The 19790-nt window shown below is 46.0% G+C and overlaps 1 protein-coding gene across 2 annotated transcripts in view; it reads left to right on the top strand.

The window, feature by feature from the left end:
* IL16 (interleukin 16) overlaps positions 1-19790 on the top strand; it is a 44055-nt gene that overhangs the window by 10127 nt on the left and 14138 nt on the right. Inside the window, exons 4-14 of one of the 2 annotated variants that reach the window (XM_035131848.3) lie at positions 3-135; positions 2435-2543; positions 4242-4387; positions 6099-6209; positions 7114-7228; positions 8458-8531; positions 9239-9455; positions 10578-10695; positions 14891-15023; positions 17714-17801; positions 18543-19024. In XM_035131848.3, the coding sequence (XP_034987739.3) occupies positions 3-135; positions 2435-2543; positions 4242-4387; positions 6099-6209; positions 7114-7228; positions 8458-8531; positions 9239-9455; positions 10578-10695; positions 14891-15023; positions 17714-17801; positions 18543-19024 (1726 nt within the window). The remainder of the gene's footprint in view (positions 1-2; positions 136-2434; positions 2544-4241; positions 4388-6098; positions 6210-7113; positions 7229-8457; positions 8532-9238; positions 9456-10577; positions 10696-14890; positions 15024-17713; positions 17802-18542; positions 19025-19790) is intronic. The other variant, XM_060282398.2, reaches the window with a different exon arrangement.

Below are 19790 nucleotides of genomic sequence, written 5' to 3'. Positions count from 1 at the left end.
AGGGATGGCCGTCTAAGCCCTGGCGACGAACTTCTCACTGTCAACGGACAATCTCTTAAGGAGCTCTCCAGCAAAGAAGCGGAATCGCTCATCCGGTCGGCAAAAGGCCTGGTAAACTTAGTCATTGCTAACAAGGTAAGTGGGAGTATGGAGAGACCTCCTGGTAGGTCTGCAGGTGTGTGTGTGTGTGGGGGGGAGACTTTGGCAAGATGCCCTGCATGACTCCTCCTTCCTCTTTTCTTTTTTTGTCTGTGCCCACTTGCTCCTTCAGCCAAAGGGGAGGCAAATAGCACTTGTTCCTTCTTCTTTTTTCCAGAGGGGGAAGAGCAGGCCAGTGCCTAGCAATAGCCGTAGGAGCACAGAGCACCAGGGAAAGAAATCTCTATTGATTACTGGTGTGGGTCCATTTTCTAAGAAGAGACCCTGATACGTCCTCCTGGAAGGACTCTGATGGCATGAACATAAAGCCACACATTCTCATAGCTAATAATTTCAAGGTTGCCAGGAACAGTATCTTTCAGCCTTCAAAGGTCTGGGTGTAAACCAGAATGGTTTCTTTAAAAAAACAAAAAAAAACCCACAATCCTCCTGGAAGTCAGTTATGGGGGAGACAGACACACTTCACCAGCTAGGCCATTCTCCGAAGATAGGAGCCACCACTTACAAGGCCCTGTTGCAAGTCTCTTCCAACTGGCAGTGGCATCACAGGGGGGGGGGGCAGTGCGCCCCGGGTGCGATGTCTGGGGGTGTGTGTGAAAAGAAGGCACCCTGCGGGGTACTCGCCCTGCTGCCTTGTGCGTGGCGACATGAGCAGCCATCACGCCGCCACAGCCGCATGTGGAGGATCCATGTGGAGCAGAGGTTTCCACCACCATCTGTATGGCGTTTGAGCGGTGCCGGCAGCAAACCGCTACGTACAACGTACGTGCGGTGTCGCATGCATGCACTGTACGTAGTGACGCCGCACATGCACTGTACATAGCAGTTTGCCGCCGGCACCGCCCGAGTGCCGTACACACGGCGGTGGGATCCCTCTGCCGCCACTGCCGCCACAAGCAGAGGATTCCGCCACTATCCGTACGCTGCTCGGGCAACAGGAAGTCACTATCTCAGCAAGCCGGACACCTCAGCAGAAAGAGCTTCTGTAAATGTAAGAGGAAATTCATCAGACGGCATCATCAGCCACAAGGCAGAGCTATGCGTAGCAGGGAACTACTGGGCAGCACCATGGACAGGACCCAAGTTGGTTGGTATTAGGGAAGTTGCACACACATTCAACCCCCCACCCCCACCCCCCCGCAGGCACCTATGCCTTTAATACCTGCATGGCAGGCAGAAATTAAAGAGGTGCACTTTTCCTCTCCATGGCATGGCCACACTGGGAAAAATTGACTCCTCTTGAATTGCTGCCTGTCCCAGAGCTCTTAATGGCACAGCTGCCACACACACAAAAAGTAACCATCGAGAACACTGCAGGAAGGAAAGGTGATTATCAGTTCAGTTGGTGAGACCATGGTGCTGATAACGCCAAGGTTGCAAGTTCGATCCCCACATGGGACAGCTCTGTATTCCTGCATTGTTGAGGGTTGGACTAGATGATCCTCAGGGTCCCTTCCGACTCTACAATTCTACGATTCCATGCTTTTCTATGTTAATGCCATTCCCCCAAAGTGTTGTATGGGGAAGATACCCAGCCACGGCGTTTGAGTAACTTAACAAAAGCGCCATCTGCTGTGGGAGAAAAGGAAGTCGCCACTCAACAAGAAATCTTGATGGCAAGTTGCGATGGGATTTTCTGAAAATCCAGATGTTGAAAACAGGCCCAAGTCCTCCCAAGGGCATTCTTGGCGGGGGGTGGGATACATGGCTGCCCTAACAGCAATGTCTATCAATGTGCGGTTTGTGGAATCCAGGCAGATATTCAACAGGGGCAGAACCAGGTGCTATGAGAAGGGCTGTGTAGCTCAGCGGTAGAGTTGCTGGCATCTCCAGGTAGGGATGGTTAAGTGCCCTGCCTGAATCCCCGGAGACCCACTGCCAGTCAGTGTACATAATGCTTGGCTATATAGACTTAATGGTATAAGGCAGCTTCCTACCTTCCTATGTTCATATTGAAAAGAGCCAACCTTCTCCCATTTCCAGCCTGCCACATAGCTATTAAAACTAAGCTTTCTCTGAGCTGTTAGTCAAAGATTCTTTAACCCTAATTAGAAATTATTTAACATGCAGGGGACTCATCATACAAGTCTGCTAAAGTTTTCAAGAATCTCTTTCATGGGTATGACAAATGGCTCTCCCGTTTTGGCGAGGGGTATTATTGGTGTTCCACGCCAAGACAGGAGAGCGCTCCAGCGTATTCAGGCAAGCTCAGAGTAAACATTGCCCCCTTAAAAGATTAAGCTAGTCTTTTTCTCCACAAATCTTCCCATTCCAGGAATCCTCAGTTTGCTCTCGCAAAGAACAGCCTGTTAAACAGGACATACACAATGGCTCCATTCTACAGACAAAAGCAAAATGTCAGAGGACTCGCAGCAATTCAGCCAGTAAGTTCTAGCGGCGATTTATATTTTAACACTTAATGCTGTTATTTCCTCCTCCTCCCCACATCCATTTTCCTTTTGTGTCGTGCCTTCTTAGATTACAAGGTCTTTTTTTTAAAAGTGATTGGCAAACCTCTCTGGGAGCAGTCTTTAGCTGAAGATCAGCATTTTTAAATCTATCTGAATTTGAATAACTATATAGCACTTTAGGATATCGAAAGCAATCCCCGTATGTTATCTTGGTAATCCTGGCAAACAACGCTGTAAGGCAGGGCAGAATCATTGTTGCCTTGTTGAACTGGGTGGTTGTTTTTAAAACTGCATATGTACATCGGCTGGAGATGTATTTTATGAGGCAACAAGTAACCTGAAAAATAATAACAGTAATAATAATACTAATAATAATAGACATTGCCATGGTGATATTGCAAATGGGTGTGTGAGGAGGAAGGACGGAGGCTGAAGATGCCCCATGGTGGGCAAGGCCAAAGTCCATAGTGGGTGAAGCAATTAAGGGAAATTTTAACTTTGTACAGTAGGCTAGCTTTACACACAAACCTCTACAGGTGCCAGGCTGTAAAATAAACACACACATAAATGCATACACACATTTGAAATGATAATAATAACATACAAAATCATATATAGTAGAAAAAAGGATAAAATAATGAAATAATAACCATATATCTTAAAAATTAAATTCATACATTCACTTCAAATCCAACTTAAATTATAATACTCGTAACCCTAAATAAATTATGAGTAAAAACAAAACATAAAAGAGAAAAAAAGAAAGAAAAAGAAAAAGAATCATACTTTCCATCTATACTCCCCTTTACTTATATCTCTTTATCTCCTCCTCCCCTATTTGACTTCCACTTATCTCTCTCTCGGGTTCGTCAAGTGCTATATTACAATACTGCTTCCCCATATTTCTGCTAATATATAACCTAGGATAACCTATATATACAAATTCATCCTCCATCCATTCCAATGCCGTGTAGGCTGGGGCAGCCTCTGCTGGGCCGCACTGGTCCCCACGGTGCCAGGAGATGCTGTGGAGGCCGTCACAGCCTGGAACGAGGCCTAGCATAAGGCTGCACCCACTGGTGGAGGAAGAGGAGCATTGGGGGAATGCACTGCCCTTGGCAGCGCGATCCCGGTGGGGTGCCATCGCGGCTGTCCCCCCACCCGCGCTGGGCGGCACGCCCCCACAGGCAGCATGCCGCACCCCCAAGACGCGTGCCACACTCCCAGGATGCACACTAGCCCCACCCCACCTGCTCTTCGCCCCCCCTGGAGCCGGAGCATGAAGCTCCACCACTGGCTGCACCTGCCAGCTTGGTGTCGGGAGTAGCTGGTGCACAGGCCAGTGTGACTTTGCAGCAGGCCATGCTGGTCCCCGCAGCATCTTCCAACACCGTGCAGGCCTTCTATTGATGCTGTGCCGTGCTCAGCCTGGCGGTTCGGCCAGCCCCCTCAATATTCGGGGGGCTGAGCCCCCCGCTAAGGAATATTGAGGGGGCTGCGACACCTCCGCCCCCTAGAGATGCACACCTCTCCATCCTCCATATCTGCCTTGAAAATGTCGATTTGGAAATGCTTGCATTGCTGCAGTTTCTCTCTTATCTTCTGGCCCTTGTGATGCACCCCTGATTGTTTCCTACCCTTCTCCCTTCTCTTGTGTGTTATTGTTAACAGGTGTCAGTCCATACTGGATAGGGGAAATTGACAGCCCCATGGCAAAGAAATCAGCCTCCCGATACAGACAGTCCCATTCCCTTTACAGCAACAGGAAGTCTCTCTCTCAGCAGCTGGACACCTCAGCAGGAAGAGCCTCTGTAAACGTAAGAGGAAATCCATCAGATGGCCGCAGCAACAAGGCAGAGCTATGTTTAGCAGGGAACAGCTGGTGTACAGCTTTATGGCTACCAATTTCCCTCCTGTCAAGGGAACAGTCACCTATTTTCCATCACAGCTCCAAGAGCTTAGGGCTGTTGTTGCCAAACTGTGTGTGCCAGGGCATTATTTTATTAGCTAATAAAAGGGATGCGGGTGGCGCTGTGGCCTAAACTACTGAGTCTCTTGGGCTTGCTGATCAGAAGGTCGGTGACTCGAATCCCTGTGACAGAGTGAGCTCCCATTGCTCTGTCACAGCTCCTGCCAACCTAACAGTTCGAAAGCACACCAGTGCAAGTAGATAAATAGGTACTGCTGTGGCAGGAAGGTAAACGGCGTTTCCGTGCACTCTGGCTTCCGTCACGGTGTCCTGTTGCATCAGAAGCGGTTTCGTCATGCTGGCCACATGACCCGGAAAGCTGTCTGTGGACAAATGCCGGCTCCCTCGGCCTGAAAGGAAGATAAGTGCCACAACCCCATAGTTAACTGGACTTAACAGTCCAGGGGTCCTTTACCTTATTAACTAATTAATGCCTCCAATGAACCCAAAGCTATCCATGCATGGAGGAGGCTGCCCACAGCATCTCTAAGCATCCAGGCATTATCTTCTCAGTCTGGCTGTAACTAGGTAGTAGAACATATGCTTCATGGTGCATAAAGTTTCCAGTTCAAGCCATGCTAGGAAGCCCAAGGAAAGACTCTCTTGGTAGGAGTAGAGGAATTTAATATGGTGGCCTCCAGATGTTCTTAAGTATAACTCCTGTCACCCCCAGCCTGAGTGACTAATTGTCAGTAATGATGGGAGCAGTGCTAGAAACTCAGATATCTAAGCTAGGCGCCAAATGACCCCTTAAACCAGGGTTACAGTTGCCAAAACGGAATGCCCAATTGCCATTTCGGGGCCAGACGGCTCAAAAATCACATTTTTCAATATGCCTTTTTGGCTCCTGAAATTTGTTCTGATTGTGCAGAGTGAGAGCCACTACCGAGAAGGCCCTCTGCCTGGTTCCCTGTAACCTCACTTCTCACAGGGAGGGAACTGCTGGAAGGCCGTCGGAGCTGGACCTTAGTGTTCATACTGTTTCAGAAAGTGTGCATTGAGTAGTAGTTACAGGTAGGTAGCCGTGTTGGTCTGACGTAGTCGAAACAAAAAATAAAAAAAATTCCTTCCAGTAGCACCTTAGAGACCAACTAAGTTTGTCATTGGTTTGTCATTGGTATAAGCTCATACCTATGACAAACTTAGTTGGTCTCTAAGGTGCTACTGGAAGGAATTTTTTTATTTTTTGAATTGAGTAGGTTCACGTTAAAATTCAAACTAAGAAGAAGAGGAGTTTGGATTTGATATCCAGCTTTATCACTACCCCAAGGAGTCTCAAAGGGGCTAACAGTCTCCTTTCCCTTCCTCCCCCACAACAAACACTCTGTGAGGTGAGTGGGGCTGAGAGACTTCAGAGAAGTGTGACTAGCCCAAGGTCACCCAGCAGCTGCATGTGGAGATGCGAACCCGGTCCCCCAGATTACGAGTCCACTGCTCTTAACCACTACACCACACTAGCTCTCTCTAAACCCTATTTGTCTCCTACCCCTAGTCATAACATCCATGGTCTCCTGTCCTTTCAAGTGGCATTGACCTGTTGCTTTTCGTTGAACATGCAGCCCCTTTCCAGGTCTTCGCGGTCGCTGAGTACAGCCCAGCTGATGCACGCGACGTGTGGTCTTCAAGCCTCTGTCATCTCCAATATTGTTTTAATGAAAGGCCAAGGGAAGGTGAGATGTTAATTTTAATTCCTGCTTGGGCAGGAATGGTTTCCAAGAGGCTGCTAAGCAATACTGCTTAGACTTAGGAGGGATATAGGAAGGCATAGTTAACCGGTCTCAAACTCCCATCAGCCCCATTCAGCATGGCCAACACATTGTTCAGTAGGACTGGAATTGTATTCTCAATTATCTCAGAGTAATTACACTGAACTCAGTGGAACTAATGGCATAGCTGTGAAATTGTAGGTTTTATCTATCAGTTTTCATAAGTTCTCTCCCATCTGTATTTTTGAGGGTTGGGTGGGATAGCATTGCCATACGGCAGGCGTGGCCAACTCCCAAGAGACTGTGATCTACTCACAGAGTTAAAAATGATCTACCCCCTTTTTGGGGTTCAGGTCAAATTTGTTGAGCTTTGTTTAGGAAGGAGGAAGGCCCATTTGGGGGGGGGGTTCAGGTCAAAGTTGTTTAGTTTTTTCAGGGGGAAGGTAAAATGTTGAGCTATTTTTAGGGGAGCTGCAGTTGTTCAGCTTCTTTGGGGGAGCCAATGATCTACCAGTGATCTACCGTAGACGTCCAGTGATCTACCAGTAGATCATGATCTACCTGTTGGACATGCCTGCCATACGGAATTTCCCAGACATAGCAGGGATTTGGTAAAATCTGGATGTATGGTAACCCATGTCAGAAGTGCAGATTTTTGGTGAATTTCCATAAAAATAGCTGCAAAACTTCAATTTTTGAGCTCAAAAACAACTTTGGGCAAAGCTAAAGAAAGCTCAAGAACTTTGGCCAAAAATAAAATAAAATAATGGCAAGACCTTTGTAATGTGCAGCATTTACATTTAATTGGGAAAGCCTTTTTGAAACAGCTTCATCAACTAAACATGCTCCCCATGCATCCTCCCCTTAGGGCCTTGGTTTCAGCATCGTGGGTGGCAAAGACAGTATTTATGGCCCTATTGGCATATATGTGAAGACTATCTTTCCTGGAGGAGCTGCCGCTGCAGATGGAAGGCTGCAAGAAGGTGGGAGAACTTTGCTTCTGTATATGCAGACTGATCTTTTCTTTTTATAACAAGTGGGTATCTGTGAAATAGAATAAATACATCCTGTTGTGCACTGCATCTTCTTTGCAGTGTGCTTGTTTGTGTGCGTGCACACTCATTTATACTGAGTGGAAACTGAAAAGGCACAATGGTTTGGAATCTTCGTTTGTGACTCCCACCCTTTGTCCAGGTTGCGATGTTGGCCTTGCTATGGACTTCGGTTGGTCGCCGTTGAAGGGCCTGGTAGGACTTTTTCCACTTGGCAAAGTGGCACCGGCCACTTGGTTTTTGCCTACCTTGTAGCAATCGTCACAACTTTATAAGGTTAGGCGGTTAGGCATTGGAAGAGTGTTGTGGGGGGGAGGGGAGGGGCGGCCATCACCTGCCCCTCCGTGATCAAGGGTATTCTGTTAAAGGAATCTGGGGGTGTGGCTCTCGTCCAAAGCCTGGGGAGGGGCTAGGGCCATGCCACGACCCCAGCGGGAACCCAGGGGGTGCTCAAGTCAATCCACATTGGCAGGGCTCCCCCTACTGGTGGTTTATCCTTACCAGACTCCCGGCAAGGCGGGCAGGAGTCAGATATAGTCTGTTGATGCCAATGCCTAAGCCAATACCACTCACATTCTGTAACCAATAAAGTTGTGGCCTAAATTTTGCCCATTAACATCAACCTAAAATTCTGTGTCCTGGTGTCTTTATTCTCATGAAGAAGAGAAGAAGAGTTTGGATTTGATATCCAGCTTTATCACTACCCTAAGGAGTCTCAAAGCGGCTAACAATCTCCTTTCCCTTCCTCCCCCACAACAAACACTCTGTGAGGTGAGTGGGGCTGAGAGACTTCAGACAAGTGTGACTAGCCCATGGTCACCCAGCAGCTGCATGTGGAGGAGCGGAGACGCGAACCCGGTTCCCCAGATTATGAGTCTACTGCTCTTAACCACTACACCACACTGGCTCTCATGGGGGGTGGCTTGGGGCTTTGACATGCAACAAGTGGGTAACTGTGAAATAGAATAAATACATCCTGTTGCACATTGCATCTGCTTTGCAGTATGTTTGTTTGTGTGCGCGCACACTCATTTATACTGAGTGAAAACTGAAAATGCACAATGGTTTGGAATCTTTGTTTGTGACATCTATTGGAGCGATGGTGTTACATATAAACAAAGCTAAGGCTACCTAACAGGATTATTTCTTTCAATTAACAGGGGATGAAATCCTGGAACTGAATGGAGAATCTATGCACGGACTCACGCATCACGAAGCTCTGCAGAAATTCAAGGTTACGTCCATCTCTGAAGTCCCGCCCCTCCCCTTGCCCAACACACACACACTCAGGTCATGGTGCTGAGTACAGAAGGTCAGCCAAGTTAGTTTGGCACTCAAGACTAGGGTTGAAACAGAAATGTGATCTTATTCACACTTTCTGAAAAAAAAAGCAAACTGAAACACAGCCGTTCTTCAAAAGTTGCGCATCTCTGAATTTTGCAATGCATTTTGCCGGCCAAATAATGAGTACCAAAACCTGTATATAGGGGTGGTGGTGCATAAAAATAAAAATATTAGTGAAAGCAGCATACATTAGGGGAAATTGCTTTGCAAAAATGTATTTATTAGACAAAATGCACACTAAAATGCTGATGAATTTTCGGGAGGACTTAAAAAACAAATAATCACAAACTGACCTGAAAATGTGGACACTGCAACATAAGATGGGAGAATTGAGAAACAGAGAAAAATAAAATAAAAAGAACAGATTTGTCAATTTGCAGCTGAGACAGAAAATGGCACAAGTACTTTCTCCTGCTTTCCGGGCAGCAAAAACACAAGAATACTAAATCAAGTAACCCAACAATTTGTTGTCCTTTCATTCCCCCCAGTCTGCTCCCTGGGGCAGCTGCCTCACTCTGCCTAATGTTTGGGTCTGCCCCATTGCCTCTCTCTCTATACACATAACTAACACAACTCATGTTGCTTCCTTGTTTCCAGCAGGCCAAGAAAGGTCTTCTCACACTCACGGTCCGGACTAGCCTCAGCACCCCACATTCTGCCGCAAGCTACTTATCCTCCCACCTCTGCCGTTCCCTGAGCACAAGCATGTGTATCACCAAGGAGAACAGCTCCTTTGGCTCAGAAGGCACCACTTTCCCCCTGAACTCTGCCAACCCCAATGACAGGATCATTATGGAAGTTTCCCTAAAGAAAGGTGAGTGTCAGAAATATCGGAGCACCAAGGAACAGAAGCAGCAGCTCTGCTTTCCCTTGGGCGGCTTTTCCCAAATCGGTGGTCATTCCTGGGCATTGAATTCAACTAAATTGGGATAGCCAGTGAGTTGTCCTCCACATGTTGTGGAATATAGCTCCTATCAGGTCCAGCCAGCATGACCAAAAATTATGGAAGTAGTATCCTAAAAGACCTGGAGGGCACAATGATTTAATGATTTAATTCCACGGTAGCCAACATTGCACCCTCCAGATCTTTCAGAATACTACTTCCATAATTTTTAAGTCCATTGAAATGAATGGTCTTGGCCAGGCATCCCCAAACTTCGGCCCTCCAGATGTTTTGGACTACAATTCCAATCTTCCCTGACCACTGGTCCTGTTAGCTAGGGATCATGGGAGTTGTAGGCCAAAACATCTGGAGGGGCGCAGTTTGGGGATGCCTGGTCTTGGCTGACATAAGTCTATTGATTTCAGTGGGGTCTACTCTGAGTAGTTGGATATAACTCCCCCTTTGGGTGGGAGAGGGGGTGCCAAGTATTTGCCCCCAAACAGATTTAATAAGTCATAGTCTACTGAGAGGAGTAGGGCAAGGTGAGGGGGAAATTGCCAGTGTTTATAAAGGGGTGAAGAAATCTTAAACCTAATTTCCAAATGTCAGTTTTTAAAAGTGGGCCGAGCAACAGGTGTGACTCCTTCCTTTATACAGTAGACATTCTGGCTATGCAAATGATGGATGTCCCCACATATACACCTCTCTCCAACCAGGCAAGCACCAACCCCACTTTTCAAAAGGCACTTTTGCCAGCCAGGCAAAAACACTCCAAGCCAGCAAGGAGGAGGGCCACTGAGGGGTGGGATCTGGGAAGGAGGGGTGTGGCCTCAAGAGAGGGGATAGTCCCAAAGGCAGGAAGGCATAGAGAGACCCCGACGGCCACATCTGGCCCCCAAACCTGATGTTCCCCGCACCTGATTTAGACAGAAAGGGAAGAAACCAATCTAATTTTCAAAGTTTTCATCTAATGACTTACAGGCAGTTTATATAATCCAAAAAAACGTAACAGATTGTCTTTGTTTTTGCATCTTTCTGATATATTTTCCTCAGAGGCTGGCGTGGGTTTGGGCATCGGATTATGCAGCATCCCTTATTTTCAGTGTATATCAGGAATATTCATTCATGCCCTCTCTCCGGGCTCTGTAGCTCACATGGATGGAAGGCTCAGGTATGTTGAGACCGAATAGCTTCTTCAGCAGGTGTGTGTGTGAGAGAGAGAGGGGGGGCAGCCACTAACTGCTGGACTGCAGCTGGGGAAAAAATACACGAGGAAATCGAATTACAGAAAAGATATAGAGAAAAGATGGTCCTATATTTGCAGTCAATTTTCATTTATTCGTTTTAGGCATTGATATACCACTTAACCGTTAGCATTTCTATCTGATATGCATAAACAATACACTACATAGAATAAAACATCATAAAGGCATCATAAAACTGAACATAAAATGCCTACTGGAATCAGTGTTTGCTTTGCACTTGAAGTTCAGCAAGGAGGGGGCCTATACAATCTCAGTCGGAAGCGGGATGCACAGGCTTGGTCCACAACACAGAATGCACTGAATGCAAACTTATGAGTCATGCACCTGAACCATGGAGACAGTGACCCTCTCCCCAAGACCTCAGTGATCAGATAGCATAGCTGCCAAGTATCCCGTATTCCCCGGGGAACCCCCGTTTTTCCAGCCGTTTCCCGCTGGCAGCCCAGATTTTTAAAAACCCCGTAAATCCCCCGGATTCTTACCGGCCCAGGGAGGCTCCTTCTGCGCATGTTTGGAGTCTCTGGACATGCGCAGAAGCAATTTCTGGCACTGCGGCCATTTTGGAAATGGGCAGAGCATGCGTAGAAGCAATTTCCGGTGCCACTCTGCCCAGTTCCAAAATGGCCGCAGCGCGACTTTCGGTGTTGCGCCGCGCCGATCCCGGATTTTTCAATCTGGGAGTTGGCACCTATGTCAGATAGTCCTGGGCCCAAGCTGTTAAAGGGCCTTCTTGGTTCTCAAACTTAATCTGTTCTGGAAGTCCATTCCAAAACCAAAGCGTTCCAAAACCAAGGCACGCTTTTCCATAGAAAGTAATGCAAAATGGATTAATCCGTTCCAGACTTTTAAAAACAACCCCTAAACCAGCAATTTAACATTAATTTTACTATGTAACGAGAACATTTATCCATAAAATGAAAGCAATAAACAATGTACTGCAGTCACACAATCAATCAATCAATCAATCAATCAATCAATAAATAGATGAACTGGGTTCCACAAAGTCACAAAAAAGAGCTGCAAAAACTAAAACGCAAAAACTAAAACGCAAAACCCCCCCACAAAAAACGCTGAGACAGACCTCGGCGTAACACTCAAACCAGAAGTGTAGCATTCAAATCAGAAGCGTAGCACTCAAAATGGAGCATGTTTGGCTTCCAAAAAAAGTTCGCAAACCGGAACACTTACTTACAGGTTTGCAGTGTTTGGGTTCCAAGCTGTTTGAGTACCAAGGCATTTGAGAACCAAGGTACCACTGTAAATTAAAACAAGAACCTCGAAACTGATGGTGTCAGCCCAACTTCCCTTCCACACACATGGCAGTGATAAGGGCGTGTCCACACAACAAACTTGCACCGGATTGACACCAAAACAGCCTCCGCACGCAACACACACACACACACTTTTTAGGGACAACAGAGCAACCACTCTCAAACTGCCCCAACTGCTGGTGCTTTTAAAAACCGCATGCACACTTCCTAGAACGATATGAGAACTTGCACATTAGCAAGCTAAATTGTGCTGCATATACCAGTTGGGCTTGGACCGCATTGCTCTTTTTTTGCCTTCTGTGCTTAAGCTGGAAGTGTTTAAGCAACACTCACTCCCCCTTACCCCCAAAGTGAAAGGCCAGGCTAAGCAAGCAAGCAAGCAGGAAGGAAGGAAGGAAGGAAACTGTGGGTGCAACACACTTGACAAATCATGCACCACAGGTCTGGTTGCAGCTAAAGGCGCATTAGAAGAAAGTTTGTAGACGTCACCAAAGTGTGAAGGATGAACGGGTGCTTCAGACCTGCATGACTTCCACACGCTGTATATTTCGGGGATATTCTCCTGGGCAGGCAGCCCTCTGGGACTTAGTCATTTGCAACCTAATTCTATCACCCTCTGCCCCATTACAGACTGAGAGACCAAAAGGAAGGAAAATAGAATTACTGTATTTTTCCCGTGTATAAGACGGCCCCGTGTATAAGATGACCCCTATTTTTTTAAACCCAAAATTAAGAAATTAAGTTTAGTTTTAATGGGTGGTGAGGGAGGTCACTTCTGCCAATTGCTCACCCGCCTGCCTGAAACTGCCGACCGCTTGCCATGGCCACTGCCGATCACACACCTTGCTGCATAGCTGCCAAGTTATCCCTTTTTTAAAGGGGCTTTCCCTTATGCTGAATAGGCTTCCTTGCGAGAAAAGGGAAAACTTGGCAGCTATGCCTTGCTGCAGCCGCCAATTGCCTGACCGCTCGCCGCCACCAACAGCCCACCTGCCCACTTGCCACAGCCGCCAATCACCTGCTCGCCTCTCCACAGCCACCAATTGCCTGCCCACTTGCCGCAGCCACAGCCAATCGGCAGCAAGCCTTGCTGCAGCCACCAATCACCCACTCAGTCGCCACTGCCTATCTTCTGCTTGCTGCTGCCATTAATCGCACGTTCCCCCCCCCCCCCGCATTCACTATCTGTGTATAAGACGACACCCAATCCTCCCTTTTTAAAGCAAAAAGCACTGTCTTATACACAGAAAAATACAGTATATTGTAGGCCACATTTACACCATACATTTAAAGCACAATAATACCACTTGAACCCACCATGGCTCCTCGCAAAGAATTCTGGGAGCTGTAGTTTCTTAAGGGCACTAAGAGTTGTTGGGAGGTTCCTCTTCCCGCCACAAAGCTACAATTCACAGAGTTCCTTGGGAAAAGTGATCGATACAATGCAAATTGTAGCTCTGTGAGGCGAATAGCAGTCTCCTAACATCCCTCAACACCCTTAACAAACTGGAGCGTCAAATTTTGGCCTTGTGGGACAGAACTTCCTAAATTGTATAGAAATTTATTTATGTATGCTACTACAGTGGCAAGAATGTTACTTGCCCCAAAGTGGAAAGAAGCAGACGTCCCAGTAAAGGAAGAAGAACGGATACAAAAACTTATGGAATATGGAGAAATGGCAAAGCTTACCGGAAGAATGAGAAATCAAGATAGCAAACTCTTTATAAAAGAATGGAAATGGTTTAATGATTATTTACACATAATTTGTAAACAGATAAAAAACATTAGCAGGATTATTGTCATAACCTGCAGTCTTATAAGAGTAGATATTTACAGGAGATGATTAAAGGAGCAAGTCAAATGAATTTGGATATGCAGAAGATATAAAAAAAATAAATTTAAGGAACTGCAGAAAGAGGAGGAAGGAAGTCAAATTTTGAAATGCAAAATTGATTGCAAAACTAATGAAATGTATAAATTTGAAAAGTATAACTAATAAACTTTTTTTTAAAAAACAAAAACAAATTTTGGCCTTGCTATTCACCTCACCACACAACAAGGCTGTGTGTGGCCCCTAGGTTCTGGGTCAAAGGACTGTTGTGGCCCACTTGGTATGAAAAGTTGGACCGCCCTGATTTAGGCCATCAATAGTAAATGCATACCCTCTAGCATTTCCCTGAAGAAAATAGGGACGTCCCATTCCATAATAATAATAATAATTTTATTATTTATACCCTGCCACTCTGGGCGCCTTCCAACGTATACAAAAACATAATAAAACATTAAACATTTTAAACAGATGCCTTCAGATGTCTTCTAAAGGTTGTATAGTTAGTAATCTCCTTGGCTCGGGGGTCACATAACTCCATATCCTCCTACATTTCTCCGATGAAAATAGGGACGTTCTGATCAAATCAGAAACCCGGATGGCTTCTGTAAATCTGGGAGTATCCTTGGAAAATAGGGACACTTGCAGGGTCTGTGTTATCAGTTGCTGGCGTTCCCAATAGCAGAATGGGGAAGTAGTTTATCTTTTTTTTCTTAAAAGGCTGCCTTTTGTGCTGTATTCAAGTCTGCTATTTAATAAAACCGCTGAACTTCCCTCCACTTGTGTTGCTATTGCCCAAAGAACTCTTACGTTTGGCAAAACAGTGGGAAAGTTGCACTGACAAGCTTAAATCCTTGGCTTTTGTAAATCCGGGGCTGTTCCTCGAAAATAGGGACACTTGGAGGGTCTGTAAATGTCTGCTAAAATAAATAATCACAAATGGATGACATCTTGGCTTCCGGATTGAAATATATAAGCTTTCCCCCCTATCCATTTTGGAAGGTGCGGAGATGAAATAGTGGAAATCAGCGAGGCATCGGTCCAAAACATGTCACTCAATGAGGTCCATGCAGTTTTAAGTCATTGCAATCCCGGCGCTGTGCAGATTATCATCAGTAGACACCCTGATCCTCAGGTAAGCTTGAAGCTTCCATATTCTGATGATGCTTGAGTGTGAGGACTGAGCCATGGAGTCACAACCGGGAAGACCCTGTTACCTTTTATTGCTCTTCCTGTCTAAGGGGCCCCAATGGACAGCTTGGGTCAGTGTGGCATTGATAGTCCAGGCCTGGTTTTTAACTCTTTATTGCCCAGGAAGATATCCCAACTGCAGTTCTGGTGGGATACAGTGCCGGATTTACGTATAAGATAAACAAGCTATAGCTTTGGGTCCCACTCTCTTGGGGGCCCCAAAAAAATTTAAAGGAAAAAAACCCTGGATGTACTTTGATAAAATAAGTATTTTGTTATGTGCAAATGGCTTTAGATACCTATTTGGTCCATAAATTACCATATGGCATAGATTCAACACAAAAAACCAGCGGCAATTTGTTGTTGACAAAAGACAGCTGGACCTATAAAGGGCCCCATTACCTTCAGCAGCTTAGGGCCTCATCAAACCAAAATCTGGCCCTGGTGGGATGCCATATGGGGCAGGCTCACACAGAGCCTTGTTAGACATCATCGTCAGCCAACTTGGCCAACCGTCAGAGGTGGTGGTTGTAGTCATAGAACCATAGAATTGTAGAGTTGGAATGGACCCCCGAGGGTCATCTAGTCCTCCTTCTTCTTTCTTCTTTGGCGATCACTTGTAGCCGAGTAAGATTGTCTTCCATAAACACGGTTTTAACAATGAGTCTGCAAGTGTCTGTGGAGGCCAATTGTGGAACCACACGTCCTTCCACAGTGGGGACATTGGTTTCCGGGCGGGAGTTGATCACGGTGTGGATTTGCCAAGCGTGCCTTCCTCTTAGCATGTTTCTCCCTTGCGTCCTGAGCTCCAGTGTTTTCAAAGGCCATGACACCTTTGGTAAAGGCAGTTCTCTAATTGGAGCGCTTGCAGACCAGTGTTTCCCTGCAATGCAAGAATCTCAACTAGATCATACGAGGCAGAACGGCCATCCAACCTCTCCTTACGAACCTTCAAAGGAGGAGATTGCACTACCTTTCAAGGGAGTCGCTCCCCAGATGCTTCGACCCTCGTAGGGTTGCTAACAACATGCGTTGGGAACCACCATGATGGAGAAGAAGCAAAGGAGCTAAGATTGGAGGTTTTAAAGCAGAGGTTGGGTGCCCACCTGTCATGGATGCTTTCATTGAAATTCCTGCATTGCAGGGGGGTTGGACTAGATGATCCTTGGGACCCCTTCCAACTCTACAAGTCTATGATTCTATGTGGCGGATGTGGAAAAGGTGAAGCTTCTCTTCTACTGCAAATTGGGTGTTCGTCACAGCGTCTTTTTTTACTTTAAAATGTAAATGCTCAGGGCTTATGTACACTCATTTACTGCTCTGTTTGTCTTTAAGCCTCGTGAGCGAAGTGCCATTTAGCAGCAACTCAAATGCTTTACATGTTGTCATCTGGTGGCTTTTAGCTTCCTGAATGTAAAAAAAGAAAGCAGTTATTCAAATGATTTCACTTTAGAATTGTTTCCTAGCAATCTATGTAAGACACTTTCAGTCTTGATAGCAGGTGGCCAGGAATGGATCTACTTTGAAACTAATGAAGTTTAACCTTAGAATCATAGAATTATAGAGTTGGAAGAGACCACAAGGGCCATCCAATCCAACCCCCTGCCAATCCAGGGGGCCCCAATCCCGGAGGGGCCCTAGAAGCAACTTGAGTCCACATTGCTTAACAATTTTTGGTTTAGTAAACCCTGTTTGAGTCTCACATCTCAAACTGATTAATTTTTTAGGGTATATATTTCAACAACCCCAAAGTCTGAGAGTCAGTAGCGCAGATGTTGTAAAAGCAGAATGTCACAGTAACCAAAAAAACTATAAGGCATAGGAAATTTTTGTTCACAACAGTGACTTTGACCTGTGAGATAATCCAGTACAGCAGTTTTAATTGGAGATGTAGTAGTTCATTTATTTTTTAAAAAATGTGATCTGTTGTGGAACAACCCAATTGAAGAACATAACAGTGGCTACCCAGACCTTGTTGCTGGTTGCGAAGGGCACCCCCCCATAACAGTTCAAGTTTCAGGGTCCCCAAAATGTAGGTGGCAGAGAAAGGAAATGCTGTATATGTCACCAAAGACACCCTCTTATCAAGTCAGATTTGTATCTGGTGTTAGTCCCATTCAGAGAAGACCCATTGAAAGTAATAGACATGGCTATTTTAGTCTCGAAGCTACTAACATGGGTGTGACCAATCTGCGGGAGGCAGTGGAAGACAGGAGTGCCTGGCGTGCTCTGGTCCATGGGGTCACAAAGAGTCGGACAGGACAAAACGACTAAACAACAACATTTTAGTCTTATTAATTTCAGTGGGTTTACTCTGAGTAGAACTGAGCTAGATACAACCCTCTGGGTTTTATGTATGCTGCAAGTATCAGGTGAAATACAGCATCAGAAAACCCCAAACCTCCTATATATTCTTGGAGTCAAGCTATGTGATGTCTCTGTTGCTCTACTGTGCTATTTCAGCTTAGTTCCATTTGTAGGGCATGAGATTCTTAACCTCAGGGTTCTGGGTTTGCGTTCCACGTTAGGCGAAAGATTCCTGCATTGCAGGGAGTTGGACTAGATGATCCTCATGGTCTTTAGCCAAACTTTCCAGCTTCCACAAGTAGCTCTGTGATCTGTGACATTTTGTAGGTTTCTGAACAGCAGCTAAAGGAGGCTATTTCACAAGCGGTGGAGAGCAACAAGTTTGAAAGGGAGAGGTACCAGTGGCGGACAGAAGGTAAGGAAATCCCAGCTGGTTTAGAAATTATTAAAAATTGAATGCCTTTTCTGACGTTGGCCCACTTGAATCGTATCTCGAAGTCCATCTGCCCCATTTTCTGGAGGGGATGTAGCTCCAGAAATATGTGATGGGCCTTCACCCCTGAAAGTTCTGGAGTCTGGCAGTATCTGATATCAGGACCACCACTGGACAGAGGAGCATCAATCTAGATCCCAGGCTTTCCCCATGAAACATGTTAGTGGGAGAGAATTCGGACCACCGTTAGAAAATCTTTAATCATTCGCCTGCTGGGGGCTGCCTGCTTACTCACAGGGGAAAGGGTGGAAGGAGCCTTAATCAAATCCCATGACGAACCGGCTCCGTAAGGCTCATCAGCTGGGAGTTCTTTGAACAGCCACTGAGACCTGCTGGAATTTGCAGCAGAGTGGTGTCTTTTTGTAACGTATTTGTCATCAGAGACACTGAATAAGCAGATCCTTTGGAAATATGGTTTGGAAATGCTTATGGTTTGCAGCTGTCCAGGTTTTTCCTCCGCTTCGTAGGGGGGCACTGTGACTGGGCCTGCAACAAATGAACAAACTTACTTCGTGGTGAGTTCCCCCACCTTTTCACCAGAAAAAAAGAGCACTGGGTTTGCCATGTAGGTTTGTCATTTGCAGTCATCCTTGTGTGGGTGTTTAGATTCTGGTCATTGTCTTTTTCCTCGCTCAAAAACTGTTCTTTGTTTTTAAAATGTAGGTGTTAAAAGCCTGGAAAACAGCTGGCACAAGAGACCTCCATGTGAAAAATACTCAGAGAGGAATAATGCTCATTCCAGCCACCGCTCCCAAAAGCTTATGATCCGTTCCAGCAGCGACAGCAGTTACAATCCCAGGCCATCCTGTGGCAACGGCCTTCCCTACCCGCTGGCTGATATGAAAGAAAAAGGACACAGCATTGATGCACCAATTACAAGACAGCCTGGCTCCTTGTATTCTTCCTCTAGAACTAGCCTGGAGAAGGATTCCTCTCCACCAACGCTGAAAGATGCTGGTCACCTCTTGCAAAATACAAAAAGGTCGACAGAGATCCTGGTTAGGAAACCCAGGTCCTCAAAGCCCAAACCTCCGCCGAGGAAGTATTTCAAGCAGGATTGCACCAGCAGCGAGCAGGCGAGCAGAGAAGCGAAAGAGAAGCCCAGGCTGCAAGGGGACGGGAGCCCACCTCCTTCCAATGCTCAGGTAAGACAACTTCCCAGGGAATGGAGCCAACAAAAATAGGAGCCTCAAAGGTGCGGATTTTACCTCCCTGGTAAAATCCACACCTTCTCAGAGCAGTGACTCTCGGACTAGGAAGGACGTCCACTTTCATTGGGCAGAAGTGATGTCAATGGGTAAGCGGGGGAGAAATTCAGTTCGGCTCACATTTAAAAGCAAATTTATCTAATTCACACTTTTTGAAACAGAAGCAGAGATGTCCTTTGAAATTCACACTTCTCCGAATTTCGCAATGTAGTTCTTTAACCAAGCAATTTGTAGAAAAATGCATGTGCTAGATTAAAACAACTACCAGACTTTTAGAGGACATCTGAAGGCAGCCCTGTTTAGGGAAGCTTTTAATGTTTAATAAATTATTGTATTTTAATACTTCTGCTGGAAGCTGCCCAGAGTGGCTGGGAAAGCCCAGCCAGATGGGTGGGGTATAACAGCCAGATGGGTGGGGTATAAATAATAAATTTATTATTATTATTATTATTATTATTATTATTATTATTATTATTATTATCATCAAGTGTTGCCGATAAATGCATATACAGTGGTACCTCTGCTTATGTGCACCTCTGGTTACATATCCTTCAGGATACACACGCTGCAAACCCGGAAGTATATTTCTAGGTTTTGCCATGCGCGCATGTGCAGAAGCGCTCTACTGCACCGCGTGTGTGGGCAGAACAGGCAGCTCCGGTTCCGGAAACCTCGGGATCCGACTGGAGCACCAGAACGGATC

Source organism: Zootoca vivipara, chromosome 13 (genome assembly GCF_965207765.1).
Source record: "Zootoca vivipara chromosome 13, rZooViv2.hap1.1, whole genome shotgun sequence".
In the NCBI taxonomy this organism is placed as follows: domain Eukaryota; kingdom Metazoa; phylum Chordata; class Lepidosauria; order Squamata; family Lacertidae; genus Zootoca; species Zootoca vivipara.
The sequence above is the reverse complement of the archived record's forward strand: the minus strand, read 5'-3'. Positions and strand labels throughout refer to the sequence as shown.